Genomic DNA, 18,576 nt, shown 5'->3' with positions numbered 1-18,576 from the left:
CAATGTAGATGTTCAAACTGACCATAAACCCATTATATCTATAATGAAGAAACCCATTCATAATATAGGGTCTGTCAGGTTACAAAGACTTAGAATAAAACCATTAAAATATTCATTAAATGTATACTATGTACCTGGGAAGAATATACACTTCGCAAACATGCTTTCACGAGCAAGTTTAAAAAATACAGAAAGCGTTGATCCAGAAATGTTTGAGATGGTAGGCTCTGTAACAACCCACCTACCAATGAGTGTCGAAAAGAGGGATGCATTTACCATTGAAACCAACAAGGATAAGACTCTAATGAAAATCCATGATTATTATTATAAGGGTTGGCCCAAGGAGAACCAAATACATAGAATAGAATAGAATAGAAATATGCTTTATTGTCACTGAAAATTTTTACAATTTTATGGACAAAGCTTACATACAGTCAAAAGAAAAATAATATCAACAAGAAATAACAAATAACAACTACAATTCAATAAAATTAGATAAATCGTCAATATACAGTAAATAAGATATAAAACCAAAGACAAAAACAATTAATTGCAAAATTTATATACATTGCAAATTGAAAGTTGAACATACTTACAACAACTAAAATACAACATTAGGAATTGACAGTTTAAGCTACTGCGTATGAAACCCAATTTTCTTAGTTATTCATAAAGACTGTAAACCATACTATCCACTTAGAAACAGCATATACGTTGAGGCAGGTATTGTTTTTCTGGATAATAAAATAATAGTTCCGCAAAGTTTAAAACTAGATATGATTAAATTATTACACAAAGGTCATATATTATAGGTATCAGTATCAATATCAATCATCAATCGAACAAGGAAATTATTTTATTGGCCTAATCTAACAAATGATATAGTTTCGTTTACCAAATCATGTCGAATTTGTGAAAAATATATGCCGGCCAATTACAAATAACCTCTCCTACCACACTCAAGTTCCTACACTTAGATTTAACAAAATTGGAACTGATATTTTAGAATTCGCTGGGAAAAGTTATTTAGTAGTTATTGATCATTTCTCACACTGGATTGAACTTATATTAATAAAAGATAACACTTCAAAAACTATTATAAATGCATTCCAAGACATTTTTATTAGATTTGGATACCCACAACACATAATAGCAGACAATATACCCTTTATCTCCAATGAATGCAACAAATACTAGAGAGAAAATGATATTACAGTGCAAACTTGTTCACCTTACTACCACCAAAGCAATGGGTTAGCTGAGAAAGCTGTAAGCATGTCAAAACAGATTTTGAGGAAAAGTTTAGAAGAAAATAATGATTTCAGAGAATTACTTATGGAATATAACAACTCTCCTGTAATAAATTTAAATGCATCACCAGCACAAATCCTCCAATGTCGAAATTTAAAATCCCAAATACCAAGGCAAACTTAGAACCTAAAATACAAAAGGGTATCTACGAATTGTTGTGTAAGCAAAAGCAGAAAATTAAATCAAATTATGATAAAATCTGCCGCAGGAAACCATTTGAATACAGGAAAGGGGACAAAGTTGTAATTAAAACCAGCAAGAATAAAATATGGTCCAAAGGAGTTGTTGTAGAGAAGGCTAAAGAACCAAGATCGTACTGGATACGAAGGGAAGACAACAACAAAATTGTAAGACGTAACACATCACAATTAAAATTGTCAAAAACTAAATCAGATCCCAAGACTTCGAACCTGAGTTATATCCCTTAGAATCACTAGAGCTAAAATTAAAATCACCAAGTAATAAAATATCACCTGATCATGTAGATACTCCACCTGTTAATGTATTAAATGATGAGTATCAGACTCCTGGTTGCTCAGTCAATAACAACCATAATATAGATATGTCTGATAGTACATCCACCTACAACCGCTCTAAATTTGGCCGTAATATTAGGCCACCACGAAGACTTAATCTTTAAGGTGGAGGTGTTTGAAATGTAGGTTTAGTTTTAGATATTATGTAAAAAGAAGACGAACATTCGGCTAACTTCACTTGTATCATGTCCATCTTGTATCTTGTATAAACAGTAAACTAATTACAGTAATTACTAGTTTTATTTAATATATTAACTTATAAAACAATTTCGGTGACTTTAAAACAATACTTCTGGTTGCTTTTCTAAAACCAAAAGTCCTAGGTCAAATTTCTCACCTTTAGTACCATTCTTGGATTATAAGTTTTCATTCGACGCCTAATTTGTCATTCTACCTGGTATAACGACGGAGAAGTTATATTCGCGGTCGGACGGATAGACGGACAGACAACATAGGTCAAATTTATCACCTTTAGTATTATCCTTGGATTATTCCATATTTTATGTATTCTAATGGACCAGTCAAACAGAAAAATTTTCGTATGTGTTCTATACAATCAAGATTGTATAAAAAAAAGTTTTCAAGACGAATACTCATTTCAACAGTATAACAAAACAAACAACTCGTACAATGTTTACCTCTTGTACAAATTAAAAATGTGTTACGTCACTGCACAGAAGTCACCTACTTAGCACTATAACAGTTAATTTGAAACGACTTACCTTCTTAGCAAAACTAATAGCAATTTCCTTCATGCTGGCTTGTTTCTTCTCTTTTCGTTCGGGTTTGTTTTCATTTTTGATTTCACCACCACCTGTATCACCAGATTCGCTGCTCGAACTCGAACTGTCCATATTCCTTTAAACGAGCCATTATTACTATTATTAAACGTAGGTAGTTAATCTAAACAGAGGTCTAGGTCAGATCAAATTTTTAAATTAAACCTTGTTTTATATAAATTGTACGAAAGCGGTTTGATGTGTTTTTAGGAGCGGTATATATGGGAATAAAGATGTGTGCGGTTGTTTGCGAAATTATGTCAGAACTATCGATTTTTGTCGCTTGAATAATGTTGTGTTTTGGTGGCCAGTAAAGTTTGCGTGCCAGAGGCGTACACATAATAATTTAAAAAACTGCAAAATAGTATCTTATCTACAAATATTATACAGGTGTGTACAATGATTATTTGGTTAGTAATATTTTTAAACGCTTTTATTTAGTTCAATCGTTTGCGTCAAATCTTTAGACGTTAATTTGACTGCCTTTTCTTCAATGGAAATGAATGAAATTTTGCGGACATATGCATTCGCAGGAACAATACACGAATAGTCGATCAAATTTTTTTATGTTTATGAATTGTTTAAATAAAAAACGATTTTAATGGAAAATGCTTAAATTCTCTTGTTTTTTACAATGTAGAAACTTGAAATTTTTACAGATTGTAACTAATTATATGAACTATACATAATTTCACTTTTTACGTTATTTGTTTACGTTATGCTTCATATATAAACAACAAAGTTTCAAATTTATCCAGTTTCTATCCAGATTTCAGCGAAAAAAAGTTATGGCACCGCAGAGGGACGAATGCTGCCCTTCAGGGCCCCCGTAACCGGGCGTGCGACGCACGCGGGCGCAACCCCGAAAGGGCGCCAAACCGAAGGTTTGGTAAATAAGAAATTATTTTTTTATACAATCTTAATTTTAACTTTTTCAAAGACTCCTAGAGAAATCTCAGAAATCGAGTATTGTGTAATTACTGAAAAAATAATGGTAGGGGAGCCCAAGCGGGGATTTTTGCAGTTACTCGAGCGCGTCAGATTATTATGGGGAGAACCCTTGTACCCTGAAAATGTAACTCTACCATATATTGGCTCTTAATGCAGGGGAGTTCGTTAAGGGGGGGCCGAAAAAAAATCTATCCTTAGAAAAACTCAAAATCGTCAGATTAAGATAAGGTAATTTAAGTAACTGCAAAACAGTGTATATTTCAAAAATCTGACGATTTGAGCGTAAGGAAATGGGTGAGTCCCAAAGTTTCACAAGAAAAAAGCGAATATTTCGCGAAATGAATGACAGATCGAAAAACTAAAAAATACGTGCTCAATATTTTTCAAAAATCTATCGAATGATACCAAACACGACTTCCCACGGAGAGGGGTGGGGGGTAAAGGCACCAAACACGACCCCCCACGGATGTGGGGTGGGGGTTACTTTAAAATCTTAAATGGGAGCCTCTTTTTTTATTACAGATTTGGATTTCTTACTTTGGAAAACTTTCCTTAACTTTTTTTTGGTTTTTGGACCTACTCTTCACAACCCAATAGGTCCCCATAACGCTCGAGTGACTGTACATTTAGCATACTTTGCTCCCATACCATAATTAAAATCTTATTTTATATTTGGTGTTAATAAACAGTGGCGTGCTGGCCATATAAATGAATCGGTGCAATCACCGAGAGGCTGCGGCCTCTTGAGGCCGGTCAAATAAGCTTTTTCACAAAAAATTTTAGATTGAACAATTTTTTTTTTAATTTCTAATCGCCTGATATTGATCTTTTTTATTTGTAAAATATAGTTTAAGTAAATGGATAAGACTCTATATACATAAATGATTGCTATCTACAGATAATATTCATTTTCATGCACATAGGTATATTTGTGGTTTTACAAAATCCTTCAAACAACCAATATATTATGTACTCTGCACAATATAAAAATGGAAAAAGTCTTGCACATTTGAGGCCATGAGAGCCAGAGTGGCCTAACTGATTTTAAAATTGTTTTACATAATCAAAGAAAATGAGCAGAAGCTATCAATATCCGATTTTTTTAGGAATTGTATGTTGACCAATAATGATTCTTGGTCCACATAAAACTACTAAAACAATCGAACATTGTTAGCTTCTGATCATTTTCTTTGATTATGTAAAGTAATTTTAAAATCAGTAATTATGGACTGTACCCCAGATTCAAGTCGTACAAAGCAAATAAGCCTAATTTTTGTGTTATGTTGTATTAAACGATAATTCTAAATAAAGTTCAAATACAAGAGAGTTTTTTAGCTTCTAGAATAATATTTGACACTGCAGGGGAAGGGGTATTTAATTTTGTAGTTGAACTATTACAAAATTTAAATATAAAACACATGAGAGATCAAGGGTATGATACCGTGCCAATATGCGTGTATGATAACGATAGGATATTCTTCGAGCTTTTTTTTGTTCCAAGTTCTGCACATACCTTAAATTTAATAATGAATGATGCTGCTAAAGTGTCCAATAAAATAGTAAACTTGTTTAATATAGTACAATAGTACTATACTATGTAGTATAGCAAATATAGTACTTTACGTATTTTTCTCTTCATCCACAAAAAGATGGGATATTATAAAACTACATGTTCCTGAGTTAAATCTAAAACCCCCAAGGCTGTGGTCTCCAGACTCTGTAGGCTGCGTACCACGTCACGCCCGCGCCGTAGGAAAATTGTTCTTTTTCGTTACTTTTAATAAACTTTAAAGGACAAAAACTATCCTACAACCGAAAATAGTTAAAAAAGAGTAATTCTAAAACAAATTCATATTACGGGGTGAATTGAAGTGACCACCGACTTAGCCAGAGGTATCCAATAGACGCCGTAGGCTGCGTACAGCGTGTATTTGAGACCATCGGCTAAGTGATACAAGATAGTCGAGTAGGATAGAAGCTATAAAGACATATAAATTTCATATATTTATTTGTGAGAATCTTAGAAATATAGCAGCTAAATTATACCTTTAACATAGAAATTAGACAGTACTTATTAGAATAATAGATCAAGTCCTAAGTTCGTTAAATAGTAGATTTGATAATATGATGTTTGGTTATGGTCATTTTTTTGGTTTTTTAGTGATATTAGGTTTGTTCTAGTATCAGTTTCAAACGGTTTGAAACCATCAGCGAATAGTCGACCAGCGCGAGTAGAGGGGATAGCACTGGTGACTGTATTATGTTCTCTCACTGACCAACTGTTTGCTGACGGTTTCTGACTAGTTTGACTGTTTGCTAGAACAAACCTATTATTACATTAAATGACGATGATATTTTAAAAAAACTGTCTTGCTCTTCAACAAAATCTAACTGATCCATTAAACTGTAAAAAATGTACATACTTACTACTAAAAACTCTTAAGGTGAAACAGTAGCGATCAACAGGTAGCGAAAACGCGTTCCAAGATTGCGGCTGTAATTTTGAACATTTTTTCGAGATATTTGGCACACGTATTCGTAATATAATGGCGGTATAATAATTTCTCTGTACCGCCATTCTTTATTATATTACGAATATGTGTGCCAAATATCTCGAAAAAATATTCACAATTACAGCCGCAATCTTGGAACGCGTTTTTGCTACGTGTTGATCGCTACTGTTTCCTCTTAATAATAATTCATATAGGTATATTTGAAAATATGTAACTACATACTACATCTCTACCAAATATCACTTTTTCATTAAGAATTCTCCTCATTTTAACTGTGTCTGTTGCTTCTGATGGTGAGAGATCATTTTCAAAATTAAAGTTATTAAAAATTATTTGAGTACTACTGTGGTAGAGGAAAGATTATCTGGTTTGGCAATATTAGCTGTATAGCCAGAGCTCGTCAATAAAATTGACTTTAAAGATAACATAAAAGAATTTGCTGCAGTCAAATATAGAAAAACACCAATTTAATTCAATTTAGATTTAAGCTATCGCTTTCTGGATTTAAGAGCGTAGGTCCAAAATTTCGGACCAATGTAATCATTTTTTTCGAATCCTGAGAAAACTAATAAATATGTTTTACGCAGACAAATTTAAACGCATAATGAAAAATTACATTATTACCAAGGGCCGAAAGTTCACTAGAATAAACAAAAAGTTTTTTTATGAGATATTTAAAATTAAAAGTAATACTAAATTTTATCTTTTTTTCGCCCGTGTAACTTATTAAAATAAACATATATTAGTTTTCTCAGGATTAAAAAAAATGAATACATTTAAAAAGCATTGGCCCGGAATTTTGCGCCTACGCTCTTAACTAATGTATTAATGTTTTATTTGTTTTTTTGCCATCATCAGCAAATCAGTTACAAGAAAAATAAAATTTGAGTTCTTGCAATTTCTGCTGTTTTATTACAAGTAAAAAATAAATAATTATAGATTTGTTTCATAAGTGGATATAGTAGATTTAAAGGCGCTAAAATATATGCCGCACGCGGGCGCCGCTCAGCCTTGCGGGGGCCCTGCTGCCCTTAGTATTGTCGTGGGCTTCGACTATCCATAAAACGCAAGGTTCGACTGTTGACTACGCTGCGCTGTCGTGAACTTGGGCCCGAAAGTGTTTACGTAAGGACAGGCTTAAAAGCCTGCATTGAGCCTGCAAAACTTACGTTTCATTGAGCCGAGTGCGATCATTAAGGTACGTATCCATACAAGGGTGAACCCCGCTCGGTGTAGCTGCTCAAATGGATAGAGCATGCGCTCCCTTACATATAAACTGCAAACCATTTGAAACGAAGAGTGTACGCGCCAAGCGGCGATCACCGAGCTACTACACCGAGCGAGGTTTACCCTTGTATGGAAACGTACCTTTAGACGGCTTGCGCATCGAAGAACTGCATTGCGAGAAATTAACAGCGTCTACACCGTGCAATAGTAAAGTATTACAAGAGATGGAAATACTGCGAAAACTGTAATAGTCGTAAATAATGATTTTGATTTAAGAAATGTATGAACAAATTACAGAAAATGTACAATGTATGTATCAAAAGTTAAAATAAACGCAAAAAAGGTGTCTGTCATATACCTACATTCTTTTTTTAAACATGACGATATATTTTAATGTTTGTAAAGTGTAAGACTAAAAAGTAAACAATAAAATATGAAAAAAATTTTTTAAGAAACGCTTTTATTTAGTTATGAGTGACTAAAAGTTAACATATAAAAAAATCAACTAAAAAGCAAAAAATAAAAAAAAAATCAAACTCGACGGATTATTCGAAAAAAACGTTCGTTAAAAAAATGAAAAAATCTAACACATTCGTTAAAGAAAAGCGTGGGCGCGTCTTTCGAATGTTTTTTTTTTCGAATAATCCGTTGAGTTTGATTTTTTTTATTTTTTGCTTTTTAGTTGATTTTTTTATATTTTAACTTTTAGTCACTAATAACTAAATAAAAGCGATTCTTAAAAAAAATGTTTCATATTGTTTTATTAACTTTTAAGGAGCAACGATAAAACTTCCGATAATACGTAATTTAGATCCACTGTGGGACACTATATAGGTGAGGAATGAAGCAATAAACCTATCAATTTTTTGCAGTTGGATGAATCTAAATAAAACTTGTTGCATTCGATTAACTTGCTCAGGAGATAAATTCACTACACGGGAATTTTTAGGGTCGCTGATCACTATGATCATGACGACAATGGTCTCCCAGACACCTAGTGTCAAGGGCGGTCATCGTCTCTTGGTGTTTTGTAGAAATTTGATATAAAATCACTGCAAACTCGCTACTAGAAAGTTTTTATACTATGGAATCTCTAACGCGAAAATTTTACTGTCACCGTTGCATTTGGTTGTCTTTTTAAAGACAGATCACATGCTACGCTTTTTTGTGACGGATATTCTTCAGTTGGGGTTGATTTCATGTAATCGAATGAACTATCTTTCAGTAAAGTCGTCCCAGGAACGCAACTCATAAATATTGGCAATATCATTTTAAAGTCTTCTACTTTAAAATGTATCATATATGTCTGAATTGCCGATATAAATGAGTCAGATTAAATAAATTATTAGAAGAATTTTTTACTAAGCAACAACATTTTTCTTTAATTTAGCAATATTTTGTATTTTGACAACGACATCCGAATTGGGCGTCGAAACGTTAATAAAATCATTTTATTAGTTAAATTGTGGCTTATTTCCCATTTAGAACAGTTTATTACAAAAATGCCACAAGGAAATAGCTTCAGAACAATATTTAGAAAGTTTTTGGGATCGAAAACGAATTTGACACGAATATGGTGAACCAACAACCAACTGACAGGGTGAACAGCTACACATACCTTGGTACCAACATAAACAGCCAATGAAACCACTGTACTTACTGAAATAAAACAACACATAAGAAAAGCAAGATCAGTGTTCGTAACAATGAAGTGTGTTTTTAGTAGACGCGATTTACCACTTGATACCAAAATCTCTATTATCAGATGCTATGTAGTTTCTATGTTGTTATACCAAGTAAAGACTTGGACATTATCTGAAAATTCTTTAAAAAAACTAGAGGCCTTCGAGATGTGGTGTCACAGAAGCATTTTAAGAAATTCATGGCTGGATATATGGAATAGATGGATTCATGGAATATCATCTAGCTAGAAGATGGTGTCCGAGGCACTAGGTGCCCAGGAGGAGCCTCGTTCCTAAGTTTCGATACCAAAATCAGTAGTCGTTACGTGGGAGTTGGGATCGCTAAACAAAAATATCATGCTGGCAATAATATCTAAGGCTCTTGGTCCCCAGGAGAGGACTTGTTTCCAGAGTATTACGGAAATTTAATAAAAAATCCTTTATTACTGGGCACCAGATGCCTCGGAAACCATCGCCGACATGATATTCGTATTCAACGACACTAAAAACCCCCTAGTAACGACTTTGCACTGCTTTTTTAACTACTTATATGCAATCCTGTAAGATTATAATAGCCAGTATTATGCAATTTAAAAGTGTCCTCCCTATACAAACATGTATGAATAAATACTAATTTATATGTAATTATGTGGCTAAAAGTTCCAAATCAAGGTCAACAAACAAAACAAAAAAATATACAAAATTTTATATAAATAGGTTAGGTTACCCTTCGTCTTCACATTTGTTCCACCTATGTTGACAAACATAATTATATTCACAGAACGATAAATTTATAAATATTAAACTAACATAAATATCTTGGCTATTGACAATTTTTTATTACTTAATAATATATTATTTTTTAATACACACAAACACAAAATTGTGTTAACAAACACAAATAAAACAAAACTACTCATACAAACCAGATCAAATAGACCGGCGCAACAACACTTTATTGACGATATAGAACATGTGAATAGATTCACGTACCTAGGAATGGATCTGGTGGCAAGCAATGAAGAAGAACCGGAAATAAATAGAAGGCTTGTGCTGGCAAATAAAGCCTATTTCGCGATGGGCCACATATTCAAATCGCGAAACGTACACCGGAAAACAAAACTCCGGGTATATAAAACAATAATCAGGCCCATAGTAAGTTATGGCTGCGAAACATGGGTGGTGACACAGAAATCTGCCAATGCATTAGATGTGTTTGAAAGAAAAGTATTACGTAGGATACTGGGCCCAATAAGGGAAAATAACAACTGGCGAATTAGGTATAATAGAGAAATATACGAGCAATATAGCGAACCAACTCTAGCACAACACACTAAACTGCAGAGATTACGGTGGGCAGGGCACGTGGTCCGCATGCATGAGAATAGAATCCCCAGAAAATTGCTGAATGCAAGAATGCAGGGAAGAAGACCTGTTGGAAGACCTAAAAAGAGATGGGAAGACGAAGTCGATGAGGATGCCAGGAACTTCCTGGGAACGCGTTCATGGAAAAGAACAGCGGTAAATCGAAATGATTGGGGAAGCTTATTGAAGGAGGCCAAGGCTCGATTTGGGCTGTAGTGCCATTGGATGGATGGATGGATATTATTTTTTAAAGAAACAAAAAAATAATACCTATACTAAATTTAAAATCAAGATGCAGTAGCAATAAACAAACCAAGATACATTAAATGCTACTATAGGAGCACTCCCGAATCATAATTTACAATGTATATACATTGTAAATCCCAAATCATGATTTCCAAAGTTTATACATTGTAAATTACGATTCGGGAGTGCTCCTAGTAGCATTTAACGTGTCTTAGTTTGCAGTGGCGTAGCTGAAGATTGCGGGCCCCCCGCGACAATTTTTGTGGGCGCCCGTATTATAAACATAACGACAACAACTAATAACAGTATAATTACTAAAATATGTGTAAATGACAATATTTGGCATTTCTTTAATAAGTCTTCATTAGTTATAGGTCTGGATCCCGCGTATGAAAAAAAAGTTGATTAATAGCAAGCTGAAAATTTGTTATTAGCTTAAGGGTGTCTAGTCGGACAAACATTGATATATGGGAACACTGGAACAGGGGAAGTTTTAACTGTGGAACAGGTTAAAAATTTGGAACAGTCAGACCACGAAAACGGCACATGTATTTTGTCCGACAGAACAGACTTAAACTCTCCGAACAGAGATTAAATTCTGATGCAAAAATCAGACTGCTATTTATCACCAACTTGGCGTTTTAATGAGTGGAACATGTAGAATATGTCAAATGACAGGAATTATGACAGGTGATAAATAGCAGTCTGATTTTTGCATGAGAGTTTAATCTGTATTCGGAGAGTTTATGTCTGTTCTGTCGGACAAAATGAATGTGCCATTTTCGTGTTCTGACCGTTCCAAATTTTTAACCTGTTCCACAATTAAAACTGCCCCTGTTACAGTGTTCCAATATATCAAAGTTTATCCGACTAGACACCCTTAAGCTATTAACAAATTTTCAGCTTGCTATTAATCAACTTTTTTTTCATACGCGGGATCCAGACCTATTAGTGTTAATAGACTTTTTGGGAATAGACATGGAAACCTTTTATACATAGGTATATCTTAATCCGACAAACCTATTAGCGTTGATTGATAAATACGGAGTAAATTTATCAGTACCAGTAAATTTATCAGTCAACGCTATTAGTAAGTTGTTTTATTGCAATATTATATCTAAATTTACATTGAACACAATAACTAGAAAATTTTTTTTCTAAAAGTTATTTTTTCGTCGCAGCTGAGCTCATCGTAAAATTATTTTATACGCTGTGAGCTTGTACGTAGAGGGGATATTTATAAATTCGCGAGCGCCAGTAGTGGCAAGTTTGTAAACGTTTACCGGAAATTTGACATAAATGTCAAAGTGATTAATTTAAAATAAAATTAAAAACATTAATTATAAAAAATATTAGTTGGTCAAAGCTGTGGTATATATTTTTACCTTAAATATACTTACGTTTTAAATACTGAATTTACGTTTTTTAATGTTCCGTAATATGTAATTATAAATTATTCTTAGCGCCATCTACACGATAATTGTGAAAGTATCCGAGCTAAGAAATTAATATTTCATCAATAGAACGTCAAAATGATTAGCAAAATCTTAAAAAAAATCTATTATAATTTAATTACATTTTACCGTTGTAAATATTAAGCGATAACAATTAAATAATAAATTTAAAAATTACCGGTGAAAGTTGAATTAGTAATCCGCCAGGAGCGACACTAGCGAAGCTCAGAGCGTTATAATTTTATCCGTTTATTTTTAAATACCGGTATAAAACCCCACGTCGGTCTTGACGGTCCAGTTAGCTGGGGCTCAGTCGATTGACAAGTTTAGTGGATTTGCGATTTGCGGTCGCTGGTTCGAGCCTCAGCTAGGTCATGAAATTTATAAAAGGCCAACGTAGTATAAAACTCAATAGAGTCTACGGCTTGGTCTGGAATAAACTGGCGTCTGATCGGCCTATGGAGGAGCGGTACGGGAAGGGATAAGGGCTTCCGGCTTGGTGATACTCCTCCATAGATCCCTACCGAAGGGCGTTGACGCCTAAGAACGGTGTATACATACATAATATCCCACTATTCTGCTATTCCTGCTTCTTTTGCTAAAATTTCGGAAAACGAATTTCTCATTTCTAGAAGATCAAAGAGTTTTTTTCAAAAAGTTGAAGGGCGACCGTTAACTCTGCCGTTTCAGATTGCAAAAGTGTAGATGTTAGATTAATAAAGTTAAGTATTTTAGATTAAATAGTAATGTTAACGACAAATTCAAAATTATTCATATTCTCTAATAATGTATTAACTTATAATTTTTTATCGTTTTTTAGATAGCAATGAAATTTTCGTTAAAGATTTCATTACTTGTCGGAAAGCTCGACGCAAAGCCATAACAGCATCATGTCTGGATGACCACCAGGTTTCACATAACCTTTTAAGTGTTGGCAAACGCGATGGATCCAGTCATTATAGTACATAGTAATAGTACATCCTATCTTTTAATACTTGCACTAAAAAAACATAATCTTTTAATAATTATATCCTAAAAAAACCAACTCATGTACACCAGCAACGGCATCATTCAACACTATTTAGGATCAGGTTGTGTACGGAAAGGTGCTTTGATTGTATAAATTTTAAAATTTCATTTACAATACCTTTTGCACTTTGGTCTAACATGCGAATAAATCCAAAAAAACTTTCAACAACTTCTGCTTTAGAAGATAAATTATTTTCATCGCGTTACGTACCAGAAAATAAAATTAAGCTGATCGTGTTTCGAAATATCTTGAGTGGTATCAAGAATGGGGATGTTCACAAAAAATTAAAAAGTCATTTCAAACATGTAAAACGATTAAGAAACACCCTAGGAATAATTGTCCAAAATTTAAACAAAATTGAAAAAGCCTTTCTATAAAAAATCTTTATTAGAAATCTAGCATTATTTTAAATTTCAAGAACGCTTCTCTATTGGCCTGACGTCACTAGTTGCATACCCCAAGCGCGCGCCATTCTCATAGTGTTACTGTTTACCTGTTTGACATTTCAGGTCATTTTATTTTGTTCTCTTCTTGTTTTATCAGGGTTAAAGTGGAGTTTTATAGTGAATTTGTTTAGTTTAAAGTGGATAGACTGTTTGTAAGGACATATTTTGGGTTTTACAAAAATAAACAAATAAAATAGAAGAAGGTTTTCAGAAAGCCGATTCGTATAAACTACCGACTGTAGTGTAGATGTAACAATGGTGTATGATTTATTGGCATCCTGTAAAAAATAAATCTACCATAGCTTTACTGAGTGTATATTCCATATAATTTTCCATGTCTTCTTTAAGCTAAAAAAATAAATGCTTAATACTCCACAAAAAAAAATAGAGAAAGTTGTATGCATGCATTGTACGCATGCATATTGTATACATGCATTGGCTGGTTATTACTTTACCTTTGTTAGGTGTATTAAAAATATTTTTATTCTTCTTCATGTGCCTTGTCCGTTGTGGACGTTGGCTATCATCATGGCAATTTTAATTTCATTTGAGGCGTTTCTGAATAACTCGATCGATTTTTGTCCAAATCATCGGCGTAAGTTTTTAAGTCATGAGTGTCTTTTCTTCCGGGTCCGCGTTTGCTCTCTATTTTACGTTGGTGTGGGTCGCCCAGGATATTTTGAGGATGCGTGGGTACACCCACATCTCGAATGCCTCTAGCTTTTTCATTAATGTTTCCATTATTGTCCAGGCCTCTGCGCCATATAGCAAGACCGGAAATAATAACATTTTAGCAGCCGCATTTTTAGTGGGAGAGATATTATGTCGCAATGGGTGAAAATATTTCTCATGCATGTTGTTAAATGTTGCTATGTCCTTTTCAAATCTAGATCTTATTTCCGTTGTTTCGTATTTCGAGTTAACAACTGTTCCAAGGTAAAAAATATTTTTGAACTTGGGTATTATACATTTTCATTTCAACCAATCTTTTCACTAAATTATTAATGATTTTAATATAATATAAAGTCATACCTCCATCCACATGTAGTTATTTCAAGGTTTACTTTTACTGTATGTATTATTAGAATCCCGTTTTTAGGAATATCCCAGTTTAAGGAATACAAATTTGAGGTCCCGAAACTTTTTCATTTACTCTTTAAGGGGGTAGGTGCAAAATCTTGGTCCAATGCTATTTAAATTCATTCATTCTTTTGGAATCCTGAGAAAACTAATAAGTATTTTTGAAAAATGTAAATGCAGAAAGAACAATTACATTATTAACAAGGGCCAAAGTCTCTGAAAAACTTCTATAATGTTTATTTTATTAAGTTAGTTCTTTAAGTTAGTTATTTTGAGTTCTAGCTGCAACAAACCATTTCTTTTTCTGTTTTAAATTGGCTGGAACGATAATAAAAATCTTGTCAGAACTGTTTTTTGATATATTTACACACCCAGGAACAAAACACCACTTATTTGGCTTTATTAAAAACTGCGCACATTCAAATACACTGAGTAAATAAGTATACAAAACTAGTCGTCGATGAAAGACGTTACGACTGCTGACGTCACAGACCGTAGCCTCGCTGCAGGGTACCGTTTTTCTAGCCTCCAAGAAAATCAACATTATGAACTCATTTATCTTAAAAAATATACATTTTTAAACAGTTTTATGATTGTTACGTTTTTATATACCTTGTAATCTATTGAATTTAACTATATTTAAAAATTAGTGAACATCCCTATTATTGAATAAAACCAATTTTTTTTAAATTAATCAATTCGTTTTCGGTTTCTTGAGCCAGCAAATTTATAACTTCGTTTTGTATTTGGGGGCCCAAGTGATGTGTTTTTTTTAGTTATTGTTTTTATCGATTAATTTAGCTAAAACAGGATCATATTTAGCTAGTAAAAGAACCGTCGACAAAAAATTACCTTTTTGGGATTCAATTTCATCTAAACTACCAACATGTCCACGAAAGTACGAAACGCTAAATCGCACCCGAAAACAGTAAGAGTTACGTCAATTACCCGCTTCATGATTTCCTTCCAAATTCCCCATTTTGATGCTTATTAGTAAAATATGTTTTGGTCCCCAATTTAAAGATATTATTAAGCTTGAAGGCTTTAAGGCCCCCCTACGCCTTGCGGGCCCTGCGGGCCTGTCAGCTACGCCACTGTTAGTTTGTTTATTTCTACTGCATCTTGAATGTAAATGTAGTATACGTATTAATATTTTTGTACTAAGTACTGGACCTCATCAATTTCTGTAAAGTTGAGATAAATATTATGTATATAAAATGTGTGTTATCTAGGCACTTATTTGTAAGTAGAGTTTTTCATAAAATATTTCAACACCAAGACCAGACTTTTAATGTCTGTGCTATTAGTGCAGTGGGCGTTTTTCAAGGCAACGATTACATATTTATGAAAGTACCTAATTTAAAAAACCAAAACCATAAAAATGGGAAAGTATAAAACACTGAAAATTATAATACCTGTAACGACATTTTTGTGAGTCAATTGATGACCTTTATATTTTTTAGTTCTTTTAGACCTAAAAACTATGCTGCGTTGCAAGTTATAAGAGATAAAATTTTCTAACTTTATAACTCTTCATAGACCAGGGCGCATCTGTAAAAATATTAGTACATTTGGACGTTGAGAGGTGACTCAAATTTTTTTACAGAAATTGCTTCAAAATAAATCAAATAATAATATTTGAGTTATCTTCCCTCTCAAAAAGGTCCGGAACATTGTTTAAATAATCAAAATGTCAAAAAATTAAGGAAAAATTCAATTTTTTTCTTGGTTTTTTGATTATAACTTTAAAAGTATTCATTTCCGAGAAAAGTTTTACTGACATAAAAGTTGCGTAATTAAATTTCCTATAATACAGAATTGGTTAAAAATTTAAAAAATGGTCACCCTTGTTGCAAAATAGCAATAATTGTGAAAAAAACATACAAAAACAAGTATTCGCATTTTACGTTTTTCAACCATTTATGCTATACTTAGGACCTTCATATTTCACCCTGAAAAACTTTAGGATACAGTAAAACAATACTGTAAATTTCATTAAGATCGGTTTAATAGATTTTGCAAAATAAATTTTGCAATCCAGCTTTCGTAAAAAAAATTCATTTTTTCAAAATGTTACAAGACTGAAAATAAAGCAGATAGCAAGTTGAAAAATTTTTTGCGTATAGAAGTGTACTGTACCTTTCATTTGCAATTTTGCAAAACTAAAATCGATTAACACCACGGCGCGGCGTCAGGAATTTTTTTAAATAAACATTAATTATTGGTGCTACGCGCAGGACAGCGGATTATTTGCTCTGGTTGGGCATTCCAATGACCTTTGATAATGATTGATACATTTTAGTTTTTATTACATTTCGATATAAATAAATAAATTTTTTTATTGCAAAATAAAAGCATATAGTCTATCCTTTGAAATAACACTTTTATTAGCAAAAACTTTCTTTGTTTATATATTTTAACTTAAATAATAAAAAATTATTATTTTTAAACATATGCAATTGTTTAAACAATATTTCACAAACAATAATAAAATTAGTTTGACTTTTGTGGAATTAAAATATTAAAATACAACAAAATATAGAGTAAGAAAATAATATATTAGATAAAGATTGGAAGAAATTTTGGTGGAAATCTACTTGTGTAAATCAAACACCGCTGTCCTGCGCGTAGCACCAAAAATTATTGTTTATTTCAAAAATTTTCTGTCGCCGTGGTAATTAATCGATTTTAATTTTGAAAATTGCAAATGAAAGGCACAGTACACTTCTATAAGCAAAAAAAATTTCAACTTGCAATCTGCTTTATTTTCAGTCCTGTAACATTTTGAAAAAATGAATTTTTTTTGCGAAAGCTGGATTGCAAAATTTATTTTGCAAAATCTATTGAACCGATCTTAATGAAATTTACAGTATTGTTTTACTGTATCATAAAGTTTTTCTGGGTGAAATATGAAGGTCCTAAGTGTAGCATAAATGGTTGAAAAACGTAAAATGCGAATACTCATATCAGTCATGAGAAATGTTATAACAATCTGCCACAAGAAAGCAGTTTCAATACCTCGTACCCGTACCTACGTCTAAGTCTAGAAAATTGTGTGAATAAATTCTAAATACTCTGAGCTAATTAGCAAAATTCATGGAAAAGTTATTTACCAGCAATTTTGTTGCTGGAATCGAATTATAAGATCCTATATATTAATAATATAGGTATGCAAAGTCCGCAGATAGTGTGCTACTTTTTTTATAAACAAAATGGCGCCGACAAATCGTATTTTTTTCAATTATTGCTCTATAACTCCGAAGATTTTAACTTTACAACAAAAACACCCAAATAAAAATTCACCGCAATTAAATTCTGCATAGAGATATGTTTTTCACGATTTGCTCCGACGAAAATTTTCCTCGAAAAATGCGTGTTTTCCTAACAAAAACTCTAATTTTCAAATAAAGTTTTAGGTAAGTAATTATTAATCAATAATTAAATAACTTAGTGACATCAAAGCTTTCTTGGTATAGATTGTAATTCCAGAAGCCGGGGAAAATTAAATGAATATTTTAGCAACAATTCAATTGTTAATTAACAATTTATGATCGCAATAATAACCAAAATAATCATGATACATTGATCAAACTTATAAAGATTATAAAAATGAGATGCTTATTTAATATTTTATCGACAAAATATAAATTTTTCTTTTTTTTTTGCATAATCTTTAAATTTTGAAAAAAAATAGTTATAATACGCTGGTCTAATTAGTAAAGTACAAAGAAAGGTTATTTACCAACAATTTTATTGCTGGAATCGAATTATAAGATTCTATATATTATTAATATAGGTATGCAAAGTCCGCAGATAATGTGCTACTTTTTTTATAAACAAAATGGCGCCGACAAATCGTATTTTTTCAATTATTGCTCTATAACTCCGAAGATTTTAACTTTACACCAAAAACACTCAAATAAAAATTCACCCCAATTTAATTCTACATAGAGGCA

General features: G+C 32.5%; 2 protein-coding genes across 2 annotated transcripts in view; one reads left to right on the top strand and one right to left on the bottom strand.

Annotated features, from left to right (window-relative positions):
- LOC114349351 (extended synaptotagmin-2-B) overlaps window positions 1–18,576 on the bottom strand; it is a 179,392-nt gene that overhangs the window by 71,443 nt on the left and 89,373 nt on the right. The window contains exon 2 of the mRNA XM_028299696.2: window positions 2,570–2,705. Within this exon, the coding sequence (XP_028155497.2) occupies window positions 2,570–2,705 (136 nt within the window). The remainder of the gene's footprint in view (window positions 1–2,569; window positions 2,706–18,576) is intronic.
- Window positions 2,820–18,576, top strand: part of LOC114349352 (EF-hand domain-containing family member C2-like) — a 187,007-nt gene continuing 171,250 nt past the window's right edge. Inside the window, exon 1 of the mRNA XM_028299698.2 lies at window positions 2,820–3,016. The gene's annotated coding sequence lies outside the window, so the exon portion shown is untranslated. The remainder of the gene's footprint in view (window positions 3,017–18,576) is intronic.

This window comes from Diabrotica virgifera, chromosome 4 (assembly GCF_917563875.1).
Source record: "Diabrotica virgifera virgifera chromosome 4, PGI_DIABVI_V3a".
NCBI lineage: Eukaryota > Metazoa > Arthropoda > Insecta > Coleoptera > Chrysomelidae > Diabrotica > Diabrotica virgifera.
Note: the sequence above shows the minus strand (reverse complement) of the source record. Positions and strands in the feature narration are given on the sequence as shown.